The following is an 18,621-nucleotide window of genomic DNA, read 5'->3' on the forward strand; positions in this document are numbered from 1 at the left end:
GTGACAGTATTTACTAGCCTCAGTGCAGTGGGCAGCTGGGAGGATGTGCTCTTATTCTCAATGGACTTTACAGTGTCCCAGAACTTTTTTGAGTTTTGCTACAGGATGCAAATTTGTGTTTGAAAAAGCTAGCCTTAGCTTTCCTAACTACCTGTGTATATTTGTTCCTAACTTCCCTGAAAAGTTGCACGGGGGCGATTCAATGCTAATGCAGTACAGGATGTTTTTGTGCTGGTCAAGGGCAGTCAGGTCTGGAGAGAACCAAGGGCTATATCTGTTCCTGGTTCTAAATTTTTTGAATGGAGCATGCTTATTTAAGATGGTGAGGAAGGCATTTTTAAAGAATAATAAGAATGTTTGTTGCCAGTAAAAAGATACTTTGTGTATTAAAAAGGATTTTGCTGCGTTCTTTGCCACAGTTATAAACTGTATGACACAAGTCTCAAAGATATCTTAGAAACTGGACGTTATTGTGGCTGCGGCAGAAAGGTTTTTGGGACCTAAGGATTTTACATCTGAAGACTTGCAAGGGGTACTGACACCAGAGGACCCGTCCTGCCAGGTTCCTTCCGCTTGAGCCTGTGTAGGGATCAGATGTTTTATTTTTTTAACAGAAAAGTTGTTTGATTTAAAAATGTCTTTATTTTTGGTAGTCTGTTCAGTTTTGGGGGGAATCCTGATTCCATCCCGCACAGTAGGTGGCAGGATGCACATTAAATTGTGCGTTCGCCATTATACCATAGAAGAAGAAGATGAGGTGGTAGAGCAATCACTCCATTGATGTTCTTCAAATGGCACCACCCTAACATTCTTAAATATCTGATTTATGCATGTGTGGAAAAAAGAGTGCATTTTTGGATCAGCAGTGCAGGTGACCGATTGTTTGACCACAAGTGAGAGTTGTTTGATATCGTTGAAACTTGTTTTGCTATTGCAGAAATGTGGTAAGAGGTTTATGGGAATTGACGGCTAGTAGTGTGGACAAAATGGAGTAAATGGAGAAAAAGTTTGAGAAGCAACAGCTATGCTAGAATGCGAACAACATGGCTGTCAGTTCTGATGGTATGGAGCGGGAGGATGAGGGTCCAGGGCCGGAATGGTCGGTTGTGGAAAGACATAGGAAGAAGAGAGATCATAATACAGAAAGCAGTGGAGTGTCTAGTAAAGAAAGCATAAAGAGGACCAAGGTAGGAAGCAAAAGTAGTGATGTGTTGGAGTGGAAAGTGGTGATAGTGTTTGATGAGACCACAGAGCCTCACACTCTGTCCAACTAACTAATGCTAATAACAAAGTTACATATATTTAAATGTTTTTGTTGAAACATTAGTAATCTCTAAAAAATGATACTTTAAGGAAATATGTTTTTTTTTTATGTTTAGCTCACATGATGTAAAAGTATGCATTTAAGGTGTCTGTAGTAGAATAAATGTGGCAAAAAACAAATGTAGACATTAATAAATCAAATCAAATCAAATCAAATTTTATTTGTCACATACACATGGTTAGCAGATGTTAATGCGAGTGTAGCGAAATGCTTGTGCTTCTAGTTCCGACAATGCAGTAATAACCAACAAGTAATCTAACTAACAATTCCAAAACTACTGTCTTGTACACAGTGTAAGGGGATAAAGAATATGTACATAAGGATATATGAATGAGTGATGGTACAGAGCAGCATAGGCAAGATACAGTAGATGGTATCGAGTACAGTATGTACAAATGAGATGAGTATGTAAACAAAGTGGCATAGTTTAAAGTGGCTAGTGATACATGTATTACATAAGGATACAGTCGATGATATAGAGTACAGTATATACGTATGCATATGAGATGAATAATGTAGGGTAAGTAACATTATATAAGGTAGCATTGTTTAAAGTGGCTAGTGATATATTTACATCATTTCCCATCAATTCCCATCAATTCCCATTATTAAAGTTGCATTTCTAAATGCATTTCTATAGATTCCAAAGTATTTTTTATAATGCTGGGGAGTGCCAAGATGGAGACATGCTGGCTTCAACACAGCGCCCCCTATTAGTCATGTAGTGTTTATCTAAATCATTGGTCTGTCTGGATGCAGTCTTAAGACGACTCTCACAATGAATCAGCCATCACCCACCCACCAATGGGTTCTGATCATAGAGATAGATATAGGACACCTTTTTTAGCTGTGCCATTATAGCGTCTGTCACAGCATGGGCAGCGCCATTGAGGCTGCAACCCGTAGGAATCCTCACCCAGTTGACTATTTTAAAATGGCGGAAGTATGGTGGAAGCCCTCAATGGCGCTGCCAATGCTAAAATGGCATTTTGGCCACTAGAGGCCTTTATCATTCTCTATAGTTATGATCCACTATAAGAGGCCATTTATGCTTGATCAGAAAGTGTGGTCGGAAACTCCGTATGGAGGGTGTGACATAATTGCAGAGCATCCGGAGGCACGCTGAGGCCAAATTGAGTTCCGTACCACATTGCTGTGGGCCTCCAAACATTTTGGACAATGTGAAGGGCATTGAGGCAGCAGGTAGCCTAGTGGTCAGAGTGTTGGACCAGTAACCGGAAGCTTGCTAGATCGAATCCCTGAGCTGACTAGGTAAAAATCTGCAAGAGAATATTTTGAAAATGGAAAAGCTTAATTGGAAGAAGATTAAAAGCCATTTCCCTGGTGCTTATGCTAGGTTGAGGGGAGTCATCACTGGTTTCCCAATATCTAAGTCCACAGATTATATTAAAGAAAATGTGAAGGGAGGCAGAGAGATTGAGGCCAAAAGGTTGATCGGTAGGAAAGAGGGTCAAATAAGTGAAAGCTTATCAGTGATGCTGAGGTTTGAGAGTTTTGCTGGGAAAAGTAGAGAAAGGATTCCTTAGTTTCAACGTTAGAGAATTTGTATCATTTGCAGTGCAGTGTTTTAAATTCCAAAGAATGGGACATGCAGCTGCTCAATGTAAAGGAAAAAAAATGTGTGCCAAGTATGGAGGGGCACATGATTACAGTGAATGTGGAAGCATTGTGAAGGTTAAGTGCACTAATTTTGAGGAGAACACAGTGCAGAATTTGGTGGATACCAGGTACCAAGAGAGGCTCAGAGATATAGGATCAGTCATGATGTGTCGTATGCAGAGGCCATAAAACATGTTGGTAGAACTACACTGGGGACTGGTGGAGCTTAAATGAATGTACCTGTAGTAAGTGGGCCTACTGTCAGGACTGGTGCTTCTGATGGTCCTGGCCGGGTTTTGAGGCCTGTTCAGAAATCTTGTGCTCATGAATGTGCGGTGTCAAATGACACTTTAATAATGAATAAAGTTGACTTCATAGGTTTTATTGGTAAGTCTATCAATATAACTTTGGTTGTGGAAAGCAGAAATGCCAGGTTGAAGGTTATTGTGGAGACTCCAAAAGAGATATTGGGGGTAACAGATGTTACTGTTGAAAGGTTGTTGACATGCTGAACAATCCTAAGGGTGGAGTGTTTCAACATGATATAGATCTAGTTCTATGGGGTTGGGGAGGGTGTGGTAGAAGTTAGGATTTATTTGGTTTTGAATTTTATTTTCATGGTAGTACAGAATTGGGCAGATCATTCCAGCACAGTAGGTGACGGCATGCACTTTAACGATTGTTTGCGGACCGCCATGGTATCATAGAAGAAGATGAGGCGGTGTTGCATTCCGGAACAATTATCCTGTGGGACATTGCCTATATCGTGACGTGGTTGGAGTGATAGAAATAAACTACGTTAGTGAACGATCTGTAGTTATGGACTAATTCAGTTGGTATTTTATTCTCAACATATGTCAAACAGTGCAGTCTTGTCTGGTAAGTACGACAAATTAACTTTAGCTAACTCCGTCGTCGAAAGAACACGAGTTGTTGTTGTAACGTTAGCCAGCTTTCTATGAAGTGGGATCGCATTTAGATTCATTCATCCAGTGTCAAATTGCTCTTCATCTCGCCAGGAAACTAAAATAAATAATTTAGCTATCGAGCTAGCAATCGGTGTGAGCTAACTAACTAACAAGCAATATTGATGAAAATCCAGTATATGACGAAGCGGTGCATGTCGACTTATTTCAAAGATATGTTTAACTAACCCTTGTTCCGTCTGTGATTCTATCGTTGTAATGTTAACTAGTTTAGATTGTAGAATATGTGGCACTGTGTGTAGTAGGCTATCTTACAGAGTATGTCCTTTGTGGCTATATGCTTGGTTTGCTTTGGCTCATGTGATTTGAATTGTTTCCCTTTCTTGGCAGGCAGGCATTGAGACCTCTTGGCATTGTGGTTGTTGTTGATTTGAGGCTTCTGCGCGGGGACACGCCTATCATCCCTAGCGCTGTGACTCTCTGTCCCTGCGTCATCATGAAGCTGTACAGCCTCAGCGTCCTCCACAAAGGAGCAACAAAATCCAACCTCCTTAAATCTGCCTATGACCTATCCTCCTTTAGCTTCTTCCAACGCTCCAGGTGGGTCTTCCTCTTGGCACCTGGGTGCATTTTAATAGTCTAAAGGGGATTCCCCTCAATCTCCACTGATCTGAAGACAGGATATATGAAAGCAATGTGCGATGGACTCCGACTGGGAACATTCTGTCACCTGTCCAGTTCTTGTACATCAGTGCAGATGAAGGAGAAGATGACTTCCCTGTCATTAATAGTATCCTGTCATGGTTTAACAGAATTCATTAGAATTGAAAGGAACACCAACACTGTTTTCACTATTGTCTGTGTTTTTGGTTTTGGCAGTGTCCAAGAGTTCATGACCTTCACCAGCGCCTTGATTGTGGAGCGTTCTGCACACGGCAGCCGAGCCTCAGTCAAAGAACAAGGTAAACTCCTGACACACTGGGCCATAGCATTTGGCGGTGTTCTGATTTTTTTATTTAATAACTGTATTTAACATTAATTTAACTAGGCAAGTCAGTTAAGAACAAATTCTTATTTACAATGATGGCCTATCAAAAGGCCTCCTGCGGGACTGGGATTGAAAATAAAATATACAGGACAAAACACACATCACTACAAGAGAGACAACACAACACAAAGAGAGACCTAAAGACAACAACATAGCAAGGCAGCAACACATAACAGCACAGCATGGTAGCAACACATGACCACAACATGGTACAAACATTGTTGGGCAAAGGGCAAGAAGGTAGAGACAACAATACATCACACAAAGCAGTCACAACTGTCAGTAAGAGTGTCCATGACTGAGTCTTTGAATGAAGAGATTGAGATAAAACTGAAGTTTCTTTAGAAGTTTATTCTACTTGTTGCTGAAGCGATTGTCCTGTTCTGCACTTGGGCTGTGGAAGAACCCCACGTCCATGTTATAAGTTAAGAAAGATGTAAAAGCAGGTGATGGTGGAGCCTGGAGAAAGACCTGCTCACAGTGCTGTCTTCGACCTGCTCACAGTGCTGTCTTCGACCTGCTCACAGTGCTGTCTTCGACCTGCTCACAGTGCTGTCTTCGACCTGCTCACAGTGCTGTCTTCGACCTGCTCACAGTGCTGTCTTCGACCTGCTCACAGTGCTGTCTTCGACCTGCTCACAGTGCTGTCTTCGACCTGCTCACAGTGCTGTCCTCTACCTGCTCACAGGAGGTTATTCCTATAATTCCTACCCTCTCCCTCCAGAGTACCTGTGCCACGTGTATGTGAGGAATGACAGTCTGAGTGCAGTGGTGATAGCAGACAGCGAGTATCCTCAAAGGGTCGCCTTCACACTACTAGACAAGGTGGGTAGAGATGATGTGCAGAGAGATACATTATTCCCTTAGCAACAAGTGGAGAATATTACTCTCTGGTCTGGGTCTTGTTCGTCTCAAGTTTTCTTCCAGAGTTATTGCTCCTCACCAGGCCCTTTCGGTATCTGTTTCAGCATTTTAATGCAGGGATCCTCCAAACTAAGAAGAAATGGTGTATGATTATAGATGTATTCTCAAAATGTGCAACCCACCTCTCACATGACCAGGACCCACTTTGGGTCTCGACCCATAGTTTAAGAAATCCTGATTAAATGGTTTGATGTTTGATCATGCAGGTGCTAGAGGAGTTCTCCAGACAAGTGGACAGCATAGACTGGCCATCTGGAAACCCTGAAACCATCAACTACAAAGCTCTGGACATCCACCTGGCCAAGTACCAGGTACACATGGCATCCTGTCTCTAAAATGACACACAACAAACATTACACTTACAATTAAATAACTTTGAAGAACACTTGAATATCCACGATTGTGATGGTTTGACGGAGTCTGTGTTTTCTCCTCAGAACCCCAGAGAGGCAGATGCTATGACCAAAGTGCAGGCTGAACTGGACGAGACAAAGATCATTCTGGTAAGTCTCTACAGTCGACACTCCCTGACATGACCACATCTCTGAGAATCTCTCACATAATGGGCAAACTTGAGATAAGCTAATATAATTGCCTCTAGTGTAAATCAACTGTTTATGCCAGTTGGAGATTTGTGTGAAAAACTGTCTCTATTCTGGTTTCTCAACCTTACTTTCTTTTGCTATGGACTCTAACATGATTTTCCCCATATAGGACGCTGAAACTTGCACTACTGCATGTCTAACACTGCTAGTGCCTGTGGTTGGTGTGATGCTGTATATGAAGTGTGGTGTGATTGTCTCTGCAGCACAACACCATGGAGTCTCTGTTGGAGAGAGGGGAGAAGCTGGATGATCTGGTGCAGAAGTCTGAACACCTTGGGAACCAGTCTAAAGCCTTCTATAAGACTGTAAGTACTGTAGTGACTGTGGACTGGGCTCTCCGGTTCAAACTGTCATTGCATTTTAGATTAAACTTGGGCTATTTTTAGGCTTAATAAAAACGTAGTGGCTGCTGATCTGACTTTTCTTCTTGACAGTTTAGAAGCTTCTGCATGTGAAGGATTCTCTACTCTACTTTCTACTGCTCTATTCGTTCGGTAGCTCAGAGAACAGGCTACTCTAACGAATGGTGAATGGTGCGCTGTTAATAGTTATATCAAAGTGGAATCAATGTCTGCAAGATCACACAATGATAGTATCCTACATAACAGAACCAAATATAATTGCATAGTATAACGTTACTGTAACAACACCTAATTTCTTTGGATTTTAGGATGATTGTGCGAATCGTTGCATTTTTCTCTCGTGGCCTAAAACTCAACAGCGCGTGTCACTAGGCAAAGTAGGTGCGCTGATTGAAACTAAACACAGGTATGCTACAGTTGAACACCATTTGCTCTAATATTTGCTCACTGTACCTATTTCAAAACAACAATGTAGGCTAATTTGAAACAACACTGTGGAACTCAAGATCTAAATTAATTTCCTTATGAAACTGATTGAGATCAAATAGTTGGTGTGCAGAAGCTGAATGGATGTTTCACCTGTAAAACTTGAAGAATTATAATTCCAGATCAACAGTCAGAAATGTGAAGGGAGGGTGACCACAAATTTGTGTGCGCAGAACGTGATTCGGATCTTCAGCTGTGATGAAAAGGGATCCTGGACGGGGTTACTTACAGATCCGCGGCCTCTGTCTTTTTAAAACTCTTTATTACCACTCATTTTCTTCACGGCGGTAGCCGCCTCAGTGTGCAACTGATATAGTAATTGCTAATCAATCACTCTCTGTTTTCTATCCCACAGGCACGGAAGCAGAACTCATGCTGCGAGGTCATGTAATGACTGTGAACTGTCCTCTTAGACACATCTCTTGGCCTTTCTGCTCATCCTACAACTCCCATCATGCCCCAGCCTCCAGGAGATCGAATGGCCTCCGCTCAGTCACTGGGAGGGCACAGAGGCAGTTGGGTGGGGGGGTTGGCAGGGGAAATTGTTATATTTATTTGCTTCATTGTGACCTCTCAAAAGGCATTGAGATGGTTCATAGCCAGACAGGATGTGGTCCGTCAATAACGTGTTGTTTGTATCTTTGGTTGTTTGTTCTTTGAAAAAAGTCTTAAAGCGTTTCCTGAATTTCAGACTGTATCAGAATCGTATGTTTTGAAGGAGGAGAGATTAAGTTCTCATGCTTGGCTTTAAAGCAACCCTGACAATCTCGCTCTGTTCTATGTAGTAACTCACAGCTAACGTTAAACAAGAGACTTCTGGAACCCAGGATCTGCTGGTGTTCTCGTAAAGGTCTTGTAGTGTCGTCGTATTTTCTTTTCCCACTAGATGGTGCTGTTTCCTCACATTCGTAGTTCAGGTATATTCAGTTACATATTTAAAGGGCCTCTGTATCCTGGAGGAATTATATTCTATGTATTGGGATTTGGGGGAGCAGTGGCTGTTTGTAACTGGGTCTGAGACATCAGAACTCCATGATCAAATTGCTCATTTCCACAGAATGTTTTAGGGTAGTGATTTAATCGTATTAAATCATGGGGGTTTTTGCGGAGGCATGTGAAAACTTTGAAAAATGTCAAGAGTTTTTGATTGGTATTGCTCGTGCGGATGGGCTTGTTAAACTAAATTGGGTAGCCTGTACTTAGAAAGCAGTGTGTAGTGATGTCTATAGACTCGTCTTGAGATACTAAGCCTTATTGAATTATGGGTTACATTGAAGTCCTGCTGTGTACGAGTATGTGGTATGAAAGGCAGGTCTTGCAGTGTCCTACTGGAGTTGCGTTGTAATCCCTCCAAAGCTTTTTTTAATTTTGTGTTTCACAGAGTAGGCAAAAAAAAAAGTGTTTGTTCGGACCATTGATGTATATAAAAACTGGATTGTTGACGCTATGTATTGACTATTGAGAGGCTTTGAAGCCACTGGTTGGCCATATTGGTACTCCCCAGTAGGAACAGTCCTCCATAGGAATTATTGAAATTCTACAGTATTTCAATGACATTTTTCAAGGACAAAGTTACATATATTTAAATGTTTTTGTTGTAACATTAGTAATCTCTAAAAAATGATACTTTAAGGAAATATGTTTTTTTTTTATGTTTAGCTCACATAATGTAAAAGTATGCATTTAAGGTGTCTGTAGTAGAATAAATGTGGCAAAAAACAAATGTAGACATTAATAAATGTGTTTCTATAGATTCCAAAGTATTTTTTATAATGCTGGGGAGTGCCAAGATGGAGACATGCTGGCTTCAACACAGCGTCCCCTATTAGTCATGTAGTGTTTATCTAAATCATTGGTCTGTCTGGATGCAGTCTTAAGACGACTCTCACAATGAATCAGCCATCACCCACCCACCAATGGGTTCTGATCATAGAGATAGATATAGGACACTTTTTTTTAGCTGTGCCATTATAGCGTCTGTCACAGCATGGGCAGCGCCATTGAGGCTGCAACCCGTAGGAATCCTCACCCAGTTGACTATTTTAAAATGGCGGAAGTATGGTGGAAGCCCTCAATGGCGCTGCCAATGCTAAAATGGCATTTTGGCCACTAGAGGCCTTTATCATTCTCTATAGTTATGATCCACTATAAGAGGCCATTTATGCTTGATCAGAAAGTGTGGTCGGAAACTCCGTATGGAGGGTGTGACATAATTGCAGAGCATCCGGAGGCACGCTGAGGCCAAATTGAGTTCCGTACCACATTGCTGTGGGCCTCCCAAATGTTTGAACAATGTGAAGGGCATTGAGGTGGCAGGTAGCCTAGTGGTCAGAGTGTTGGACCAGTAACCGGAAGCTTGGTAGATTGAATCGCTGAGCTGACTAGGTAAAAAGCTGTCGTTCTGCCCCTGAACAGACAGTTAACCCACTGTTCCTAGGCTGTCATTGTAAATAAGAATTTGTTCTTAACTGACTTGCCTAGTTAAATAAAAATATCTCTGCATTGACATGATTGGTTGATGCTAGGTAGTAATGGAGGTCCTGTATAAACACAAACTCACTTCTTTCACTACAGCTCTTTGAAGCGGAAGTATGAATTGTGTGGTTTCTGCAGAGGCTGTATCACTGGAGATGCTGCATGGCCATTGCAGATGACGGATTGACCATGCAGCGCCTTTTAAGCTCTGACCCGTTATGGACGTACTTGCTCAGCTGTTACATTGTTGCAACTTGATTGACGAGGGACTATTTGTATAGAACAGTATAGAACAGACAAGATTCCCCTTTCAGCATAACCTAGGTGTGTTCAACAAGCATTTCTATCAGAGCATTCTGTTTCGTTTAACTGGCTCAGTTTTGTGTGAAAAACACTCCTCACAGGCCAACATCCCAGATAGCACTCCTTGTAATCAGTACCCTAACACTTATTTGGCTTTGGATGGTTTTTCATTGTGTTCCCAGACTCCAAAGGACGAGTTGTTGGACAATGTGAGATGGAGAGAGGCCTTCGATATTTTAGATGTAGTTTATCTTGCTGCTTTATTTTGTGTCTTATGACCTGATTGTGTGTGTGTGTGTTTGTGAACATCTGTGTGCAAATACATAATTAGTCTGTGACCTGAACTGCTCTTATTGCTTTATGGCACAACTTCTGTGTAACTTCTAGAAGCTGACTACACTCTCCATAATGTTGGATGTGGGGCAAACAGATAGTTAACTTGACACCAGTGTTTCCATTGAAGGACACTTTGATGACTCTTGTACACTTATGATCAACTCCCCAAATGAAGTAAGCCAAGGGTGAACAAAAAAAAACATTTTCTCTGAGGAATTTTGTTCTGTAAACGTTTAAGTTGTGCTGAAAACTTAAATACTGTTACAAATACTATTAAAGTTAAGCTGTAGCTATTTAGTGATTTGTTTCTCCACTTTAAATATCATGTCTTAATTGGGAGAGAGATGTTCTGTAATTTATTTAGTTAAATAGCACATCATGGAATTGGAAGCAAACATTGAAGATGTTGTATTAATAAATATTTTGGACATTTATTTAGCTGAAACACTGTTTACAGAAGTTGTAATATTGCCTAGATAAAAAACAAAAAGCCTTGAACAGATGTGTCCTGTAAATTCATTGTTTTACAGTGTAGTGTTGTTATAACCAACCTGTGGGAATCATTTTGTAATAAACCAATCAAGCAAACCACCTAGACAAGATATAACAACTAATAGTAATGGTAATCATGATAGTATATTTAAAACCAAATACTTTTAGACTTTTACTCAAGTAGTATTCTACTGGGTGACTTTCACTTTTACTCAAGAATGACAATTGGGTAGTTTTTCCACCCGTGTGGATAGGGTACGCCTATTAATACAACAACTAGAGAAACGGATCTGATTAAATTATTTGTATACATCACAATAGGTATTTTTATCAGACGAATCAAGGGTGTACGTCCCATGAACCCTACTCTCTCCGCCCTCCTGAAGATCGCAGCCAGCTGATGTAAAGTGTTTTGAGAAAGTTCGCTGGCGGAGCAAAGCTACGAAGCGACAGAGGGTTTCCTGGTGAGCCCGCAACGGACCAGCGGCGGACAAGAGGAGCGTCATCAACTCCCTTTAATTTCACAACACACGCGTGCAAAAATGTGGACGGAGGTGAAAAACCAGACCAAAAATGTATTTAGCGATGGAAACACCTCGGAGGTAAGCGTTAGACAAACTCATCGTAGGCAAATAAAAACAGGTAGGTCATACAGTATATTTACATTCGATATTTTTTAAGAGACATTTGTAGCCTGCATGTTTTCGTGGACGTGCTTGCTCAGCTGTTACATTGTTGCAACTTGATTGACGAGGGAATATTTGTAAAGAATAAAAGTAATTTACTGAACCTATTTTCTTTCCTACGAGCATCCCTGCATATATTAAAGTGTTTAGTATTGGTCTGCAAACTGCCTATGCGATTATTCGTATTTCTTGATGGGAGACTTTCAGGCAGGCGGTGAAAAACCCTACAGATGTTTTGGAAACTGTCGCTGGCTCAGTTCTTATCTTGGACAAACAATCATGGCGCGCCGTAGGCCTAGTTTAATTTTCCATTCTGCAAGACTTCCTCCAATGTTTTTGCTGAAACCCGATTTTATGTGTTTACTGTGTCTTGTTATTAAAAAGTGGCCAAGGACAGTTTTTGTAATTTTTCTCCAGGGAAGGGTGAATGCAAGCTGACTTTATTTTTTAGTGTTGCATGAGTTGAAATAGGCCTCTGAGTTGGATCAGAGTGCAACTGTCAACAGGAGATGAGTCTGACGACATGCACAGACAAGCTGATGCTACTGAACGCCTCTGGCGGGATTTTTTCCCCTGGAACTTTTGTCTCCACTCTCCTAATAATAATAATGGCCAGAACAGTGCAAATGGAATGGCATCAAACACCTGGAAACCATGTGTTTAATGTATTTGATACCATTCCACTGATTCCGCTCCAGTCATTGTCTGGAGCCCGTTCTCCCCAATTAAGGTGCCACCAACCTCCTGTGCTCACCAGTACTGTGTTTTCGTTGGGATTGTGTGTGTGTCCTGTATGTTTTCAGTCTGTCTCTGTCTTTCAGAGAGCTGTTCCAATGCACACATGGGTCCTCGCTACATATGAACAGCGCAATGGTGAGTGTGTATCAGTCAGGTTTGGGGTCAATTTAATTAAAATTCCAGTCAATTCAGAAAGTAAACCACATTTAAATTCCAATTTTTCCTAATTGAAAAGCTTTGACGAGAATTGGAATTTCAGTGTACTTCCTGAATTGACTGGAATTGGGACCAGGTGTGGTGTCCCTTTCAGCTATCTATTTCCTGTGTCTGAGGGGTCCACAAAATCCACTTGTCAGTCCAATCCACTTGTCAGTTAAATATTGCTGGCTTGATTGCTTACGTTTTACTCCTGTGACTCATTCCTACTCTTGCTTGTGTCTCATTTTTTTTAACGTTCTGATCGCGTGAATGTTTGTAGGGACCTGTGGAACACCCTGGTAATGGATGAAATGGGCTCAGTGGAAAACATTGGCATTCCATTGCATCTGTAAAAAGGCTAAATCTTCGTCTGGGATTTAACACATCTCCTCGACACTTACATCACAAGAAAGATAACTTTATTATTATTTATAACTTTGTTCATTTTTTGTGGAATTTAAAGTAATTTAATACATTTTGAAATGTTTACAAATTAGGTGCGCTGAAATGACAGTAACTTCCGAAAATAAACACTTGGATTATATTTATGTCTGATTACACAAATAATTTAAAGTATGTATAGATGGGTATAATCTAGAGCCAAGCGTGTTGATTTTAAATCTGAGGGTATCCTGCTATTGAAACACTTGTTGAATTATGCAAGAGAACAGGACAACAGTAATTGAATGCAGTCAAGACGACATAGGTGAGTGCAGGTGGGCCTAGACACGGCAGGTGAGTGCAGGTGGGCCTAGACACGGCAGGTGAGTGCAGGTGGGCCTAGACACGGCAGGTGAGTGCAGGTGGGCCTAGACACGGCAGGTGAGTGCAGGTGGGCCTAGACACGGCAGGTGAGTGCAGGTGGGCCTAGACACGGCAGGTGAGTGCAGGTGGGCCTAGACACGGCAGGTGAGTGCAGGTGGGCCTAGACACGGCAGGTGAGTGCAGGTGGGCCTAGACACGGCAGGTGAGTGCAGGTGGGCCTAGACACGGCAGGTGAGTGCAGGTGGGCCTAGACACGGCAGGTGAGTGCAGGTGGGCCTAGACACGGCAGGTGAGTGCAGGTGGGCCTAGACACGGCAGGTGAGTGCAGGTGGGCCTAGACACGGCAGGTGAGTGCAGGTGGGCCTAGACACGGCAGGTGAGTGCAGGTGGGCCTAGACACGGCAGGTGAGTGCAGGTGGGCCTAGACACGGCAGGTGAGTGCAGGTGGGCCTAGACACGGCAGGTGAGTGCAGGTGGGCCTAGACACGGCAGGTGAGTGCAGGTGGGCCTAGACACGGCAGGTGAGTGCAGGTGGGCCTAGACACGGCAGGTGAGTGCAGGTGGGCCTAGACACGGCAGGTGAGTGCAGGTGGGCCTAGACACGGCAGGTGAGTGCAGGTGGGCCTAGACACGGCAGGTGAGTGCAGGTGGGCCTAGACACGGCAGGTGAGTGCAGGTGGGCCTAGACACGGCAGGTGAGTGCAGGTGGGCCTAGACACGGCAGGTGAGTGCAGGTGGGCCTAGACACGGCAGGTGAGTGCAGGTGGGCCTAGACACGGCAGGTGAGTGCAGGTGGGCCTAGACACGGCAGGTGAGTGCAGGTGGGCCTAGACACGGCAGGTGAGTGCAGGTGGGCCTAGACACGGCAGGTGAGTGCAGGTGGGCCTAGACACGGCAGGTGAGTGCAGGTGGGCCTAGACACGGCAGGTGAGTGCAGGTGGGCCTAGACACGGCAGGTGAGTGCAGGTGGGCCTAGACACGGCAGGTGAGTGCAGGTGGGCCTAGACACGGCAGGTGAGTGCAGGTGGGCCTAGACACGGCAGGTGAGTGCAGGTGGGCCTAGACACGGCAGGTGAGTGCAGGTGGGCCTAGACACGGCAGGTGAGTGCAGGTGGGCCTAGACACGGCAGGTGAGTGCAGGTGGGCCTAGACACGGCAGGTGAGTGCAGGTGGGCCTAGACACGGCAGGTGAGTGCAGGTGGGCCTAGACACGGCAGGTGAGTGCAGGTGGGCCTAGACACGGCAGGTGAGTGCAGGTGGGCCTAGACACGGCAGGTGAGTGCAGGTGGGCCTAGACACGGCAGGTGAGTGCAGGTGGGCCTAGACACGGCAGGTGAGTGCAGGTGGGCCTAGACACGGCAGGTGAGTGCAGGTGGGCCTAGACACGGCAGGTGAGTGCAGGTGGGCCTAGACACGGCAGGTGAGTGCAGGTGGGCCTAGACACGGCAGGTGAGTGCAGGTGGGCCTAGACACGGCAGGTGAGTGCAGGTGGGCCTAGACACGGCAGGTGAGTGCAGGTGGGCCTAGACAGAGCAGGTGAGTGCAGGTGGGCCTAGACACAGCAGGTGGACCTAGACACAGCAGGTGAGTGCAGGTGGGCCTAGAAGACCGAGCGCGTTTTTGGTGGTTACAGCCCTGTTCCACTCATTTATGTTAAATGTATACATATATGCAAACTAATTTAGCCATATGCAAATTAGGCACACACAAATATAAAAAAAACATGACATTTTAAATTGAATAACTGAATTCCCACAAATCCCTGAATTCATTATTTGTCCGTGCCAGGAAAATGTTTCATGTGCTATAATTCTGTCAATATCTAAGGGATTTTAACAATTCTAAAAGTTTGGAGTATATTCATCCCTTGTCCAACTGATACATTTATTAGAAACAAACAAACAACCTTTTAACAATTTTGATGACAGTTGCTACACACAGCAAATCTCATTCAAGAGTTTTTTTTTTTTTTTTTTTTTTTTTTTAAAGAGTCAACGGCCATCCCTCGTCCCTCATACACAGAAGACCCCCAGGCCAGAGGCAGTGGCATCATCCCAGGTGAGACTCATCACTTGTTTGCATTGACAAAGGCTAGTCTGTTACCTTGGTACATTGATGTGTCAGGCAGATTAAATAAGCAGTAGCTCAGTTCACCTCTCCCTTCATCTCCTCTCTGGTCGATCTGGATCCCTCTAGACATAGACGATCCAGAAAAATGCTGGCCAAATGTAAACCTCTGACCAGTCAAATAACGACCAGGCTGAGGTGTCCTCATTGTCACCATGGCTCCTGGCTTTTTAACTGTGTTTTTATTCTAAATTGGGTAAAGTTTAGCATTCCTCTGTCTCTCTTTGCCTTTTTTGTTGTTGAGAAAAACATTGTTTGGGGTGGGTCATGACATCACTCTCTTGCTATCCTCTTATCTGATTTTAAGGTTTCAGTTGGAACATGCTCAATGTTTGTTTCCATGGTGGAAAAGAAAAACACTTAATCAGACACGTGTCAGGTGGCCAGACCCAGGCAGGCCAGAGGTCTGGAAGACAGCGTGACATTCCGCTAGCCACGGTAATGGTCAGTAATAGTTCATGGTCTACCAAGGGGCAGTGCAGTTGGCATTGCACTGCTAAGTGTCGTCTCTGTACTGCTGCAAACAGTTACATGTCCTGTAGATGAGTTTGAGCTGCTCTGTTAAGACGCCTTTTCCGTTTGAAGTTGCAGGACGTGACAGGGTAGTGTGAGGGTAGCATATTGTATGTGATGGAATTTCACTGAATTGAGTTTATTTTTGACACTAAAAGCCATCGGTGACAATGTGTATACTTCCTAAATGTGTGAACAATGATTTCTCTCCGTAAATCTGTCTGTGTGTAGGAGCCATTGCAGCTGCAGTATTCATTGGTTTCGTATTGGGTCTCTATGCAGTTCTGTGGAAGTGTATGGTCTCACCACCCCAAAGGTAAGGAACAAGAAACCAATCCAAACAGCATTCTCATGTGACATTGGTTTGAAAAGGAATACTTGTCCAGGCTTGATAGGATGTGACATCACGATCTTATCTCCAGTGGGTCAGATTTTGGATCTAGTCCGACATTGCCACCATAATAATCTTTAGTTCTCAAATAGTAACCAGTAATGTCAGTTTATTTGAAGTGAACTCTAATTACTCTCTGAGGTAATCATCTCTGTTTAAACACAGAATTGTTTATTTACTTATTTGGATACCATAGTTTAAGATTAAAGTAGATCATTTTACCCAATCACAAGTGATTCAGAAATGATTTAACATTTTGTATTTAACCTATAGCGCATTATGAGTTAGTCACTAAGTAACAGCTGAACACTCAACATAGGAAGAAGAGGAGGGTGAGGGTTCGAGACAAGAGGAGCCAACTATGCTGACTGACAATCAGGATCTCATCTAGGCCATCTGGCCAGAGGATCCAACTCCTGCATCAAACCCCGGCCAGTCAAACGGACCCGAAAAGATCCACTCATACGACTTGAGTCTCTCATCAGGATGTTCCTGGACATCAGAGAGGAAATGGAGATTCAGAAACATTTGCATAGAGCTAGGGGATGGCATAATTATGGATCTAGCTTATCATGGTCAGAGGATGGACCGGAATCTAAGGATCCGGTCAAATGGATCTAAAAGGATCTTCTAAATTGCCTTAAGAGGATCCACTCAAATGGCTAAAGGATCCAACTGAAGTGTGTCAGAGAGCATGAACAAACAATCTAAATCAGTTAAGCTGGGGTCTGCAGACCCATCAAACTTGTAAACATTTTTGTATGTAAAAAAATAAGAATAATCTGAATATTACTAACAGGTCAAACACATTTTTGCCAAGAGATCTGTTGAATTAGTTTAGAGTGTAAATACAATAAAATGTCATATTATTAATATACAATTTATGTTCTTAAACCCTGGACAACGTGGGCCTGGGAGGCTCACAGGGATATTGGCATCTACAGTACTCACCAATTATACATTTTTCAACTCAATAACCCATAGTGTGTGTGTATATATTTTAAACTGCAGTTTTCTTTCTGTCTCATGGGAAAATGTGTAGAATTGCAGAATATTAGTGCTAAAGCCGCAACAACACAAACTCTTTGCCCCATGACAAAATATGTCAAGAGGCTGGCCTTTTAAAATGTTCCTCCCCAGGACCGAGCCTTGGTTCGTCCGGCCATACACTGAAGTCATAGTAAAACACCGTGTATGCTATTTTTCTCACTCGAGTTGTTCTGATTGAGTGGGTCCCTTTATATATTTGCTATCACAAAAGAGGTGCCGGACCCCAATACTTTGAGAGAGCCTGATCTAAATGATTCTAGGATCCACTGTATGCCACAGTGCTATGCCTGCGTGAGATGCTGACTTTAACTGAAGCGTAGCTATACTGTTGTCTGCAGGTCACTGACAGTTGACAGTGAAATCTGTACTACTGAGGAAGGAGGCAGCACAGGTCACTGTTCTTCCTATCGGTCAACAAGCCTACTGGCCTGGCAAACATGTGGGTATGTTTTTTTTTCTTTCTGTTTGGGTGAAAGTGTGTGTAGATTTTGATTAGGGTGACTACATGTGTTTGAAAGGAAAGTGATAATGAATGGGAAATTTGCTAATACTTTATATATTTGGTTGTGCATGTGATATGATGCTTTAGGCGAATGATTGAGCTGGAGTTAATGGCCTTATGATATCCAGGTTTTGTCATGTTACTTTTCCTCAGGATGTGACTTACTGTTCCTTTCATTAAACTGTGATTTGTGTTCTTGCACTTTTACTGAGTTTTCCCTTTTTTACTTTTATCAGTTAAATCTGAATTTACACCCGAGTTACTACTTAGTGTTGGGAGGAATGTACATTCACTGATTAACGAACAATGCAAATTATGCAACAGAACACTAGGAAAGGAGAGGTTTAAAATGAGCTCAAAATTGTCTCTGTCAAATACTAACAAATTATTGTGTTAGTGGGAGGTCTTGAAGTCATACAAAATTAGATGATTCTAAGAAATTCAAGTCTTAAGTCCTTTGGGTTTTATGTAACTAATAAACTTGTAAAATGTTCAAACTGTCCTGTCGTAATTTTAATGTAGCCTAGCCCCCACAAAAAGGTCTATATTTGATCTCTGCTGTGTTTAGTGCACGGGGTGAGAGGTTCCTGCAGGGCAGTGGGGGATTCATCATGGTCTGGTGTGGAACTTAGTGGTGTGGTGCTCTTGTTGCTCCCTCCTGTCCATCCAGACTCCGCTTCTGAAACAGACTAAAAGAACAGGAAAAGCTCTATCCTGGCCAGACACATGCTTACCTAGGGATGACACACA

At 43.0% G+C, this 18,621-nt stretch overlaps 2 protein-coding genes across 8 annotated transcripts; both read left to right on the top strand.

Moving 5' to 3' along the window:
* The first annotated feature begins 748 nt into the window (after positions 1-748).
* LOC110536313 (synaptobrevin homolog YKT6) lies at positions 749-10,907 on the top strand. Of its 5 annotated transcripts, none has more exons than XM_090191081.1 (8): positions 749-871; positions 4,261-4,470; positions 4,750-4,832; positions 5,643-5,743; positions 6,049-6,153; positions 6,280-6,345; positions 6,651-6,752; positions 7,651-10,907. In XM_090191081.1, the coding sequence occupies exons 1-8, from the start codon at positions 831-833 to the stop codon at positions 7,684-7,686; spliced, it is 744 nt and encodes a 247-aa protein (XP_090047207.1). In that variant the 5' UTR covers positions 749-830; the 3' UTR covers positions 7,687-10,907. The 5 variants fall into 5 exon arrangements, with proteins under 5 accessions (XP_090047207.1, XP_090047206.1, XP_090047208.1 ...); XM_090191080.1 differs by having other exon boundaries at positions 760-893; XM_090191082.1 differs by lacking the exon at positions 749-871 and adding an exon at positions 975-1,187.
* Positions 10,908-11,124: 217 nt separating this feature from the next.
* sb:cb288 (uncharacterized) lies at positions 11,125-18,368 on the top strand. Of its 3 annotated transcripts, none has more exons than XM_021622045.3 (6): positions 11,125-11,503; positions 12,409-12,460; positions 15,278-15,346; positions 15,723-15,859; positions 16,160-16,244; positions 16,639-18,368. In XM_021622045.3, the coding sequence occupies exons 1-6, from the start codon at positions 11,444-11,446 to the stop codon at positions 16,653-16,655; spliced, it is 420 nt and encodes a 139-aa protein (XP_021477720.1). In that variant the 5' UTR covers positions 11,125-11,443; the 3' UTR covers positions 16,656-18,368. The 3 variants fall into 3 exon arrangements, with proteins under 3 accessions (XP_021477720.1, XP_021477722.3, XP_021477721.1); XM_021622046.3 differs by having other exon boundaries at positions 11,148-11,503; positions 15,723-15,853; XM_021622047.3 differs by lacking the exon at positions 15,723-15,859.
* The last annotated feature ends 253 nt before the right edge of the window (positions 18,369-18,621 follow it).

Source organism: Oncorhynchus mykiss, chromosome 11 (genome assembly GCF_057628025.1).
Source record: "Oncorhynchus mykiss isolate SJ-2025 chromosome 11, ASM5762802v1, whole genome shotgun sequence".
Classification (NCBI taxonomy): Eukaryota; Metazoa; Chordata; class Actinopteri; order Salmoniformes; family Salmonidae; genus Oncorhynchus; species Oncorhynchus mykiss.

Bases quoted from the DNA above. Each gene is read 5' to 3' on its own strand.
- LOC110536313 (XM_090191080.1), top strand. From the start codon at position 781: ATGTTCTTCAAATGGCACCACCCTAACATTCTTAAATATCTGATTTAT. The intron at 5,744-6,048 runs GTGGGTAGAGAT...TTGATCATGCAG, and splicing joins CCTTCACACTACTAGACAAG to GTGCTAGAGGAGTTCTCCAG. The intron at 6,346-6,650 runs GTAAGTCTCTAC...TTGTCTCTGCAG, and splicing joins ACGAGACAAAGATCATTCTG to CACAACACCATGGAGTCTCT.
- sb:cb288 (XM_021622045.3), top strand. From the start codon at position 11,444: ATGTGGACGGAGGTGAAAAACCAGACCAAAAATGTATTTAGCGATGGA. The intron at 11,504-12,408 runs GTAAGCGTTAGA...TCTGTCTTTCAG, and splicing joins GCGATGGAAACACCTCGGAG to AGAGCTGTTCCAATGCACAC. The intron at 15,860-16,159 runs GTCAGTAATAGT...GTCTGTGTGTAG, and splicing joins TTCCGCTAGCCACGGTAATG to GAGCCATTGCAGCTGCAGTA.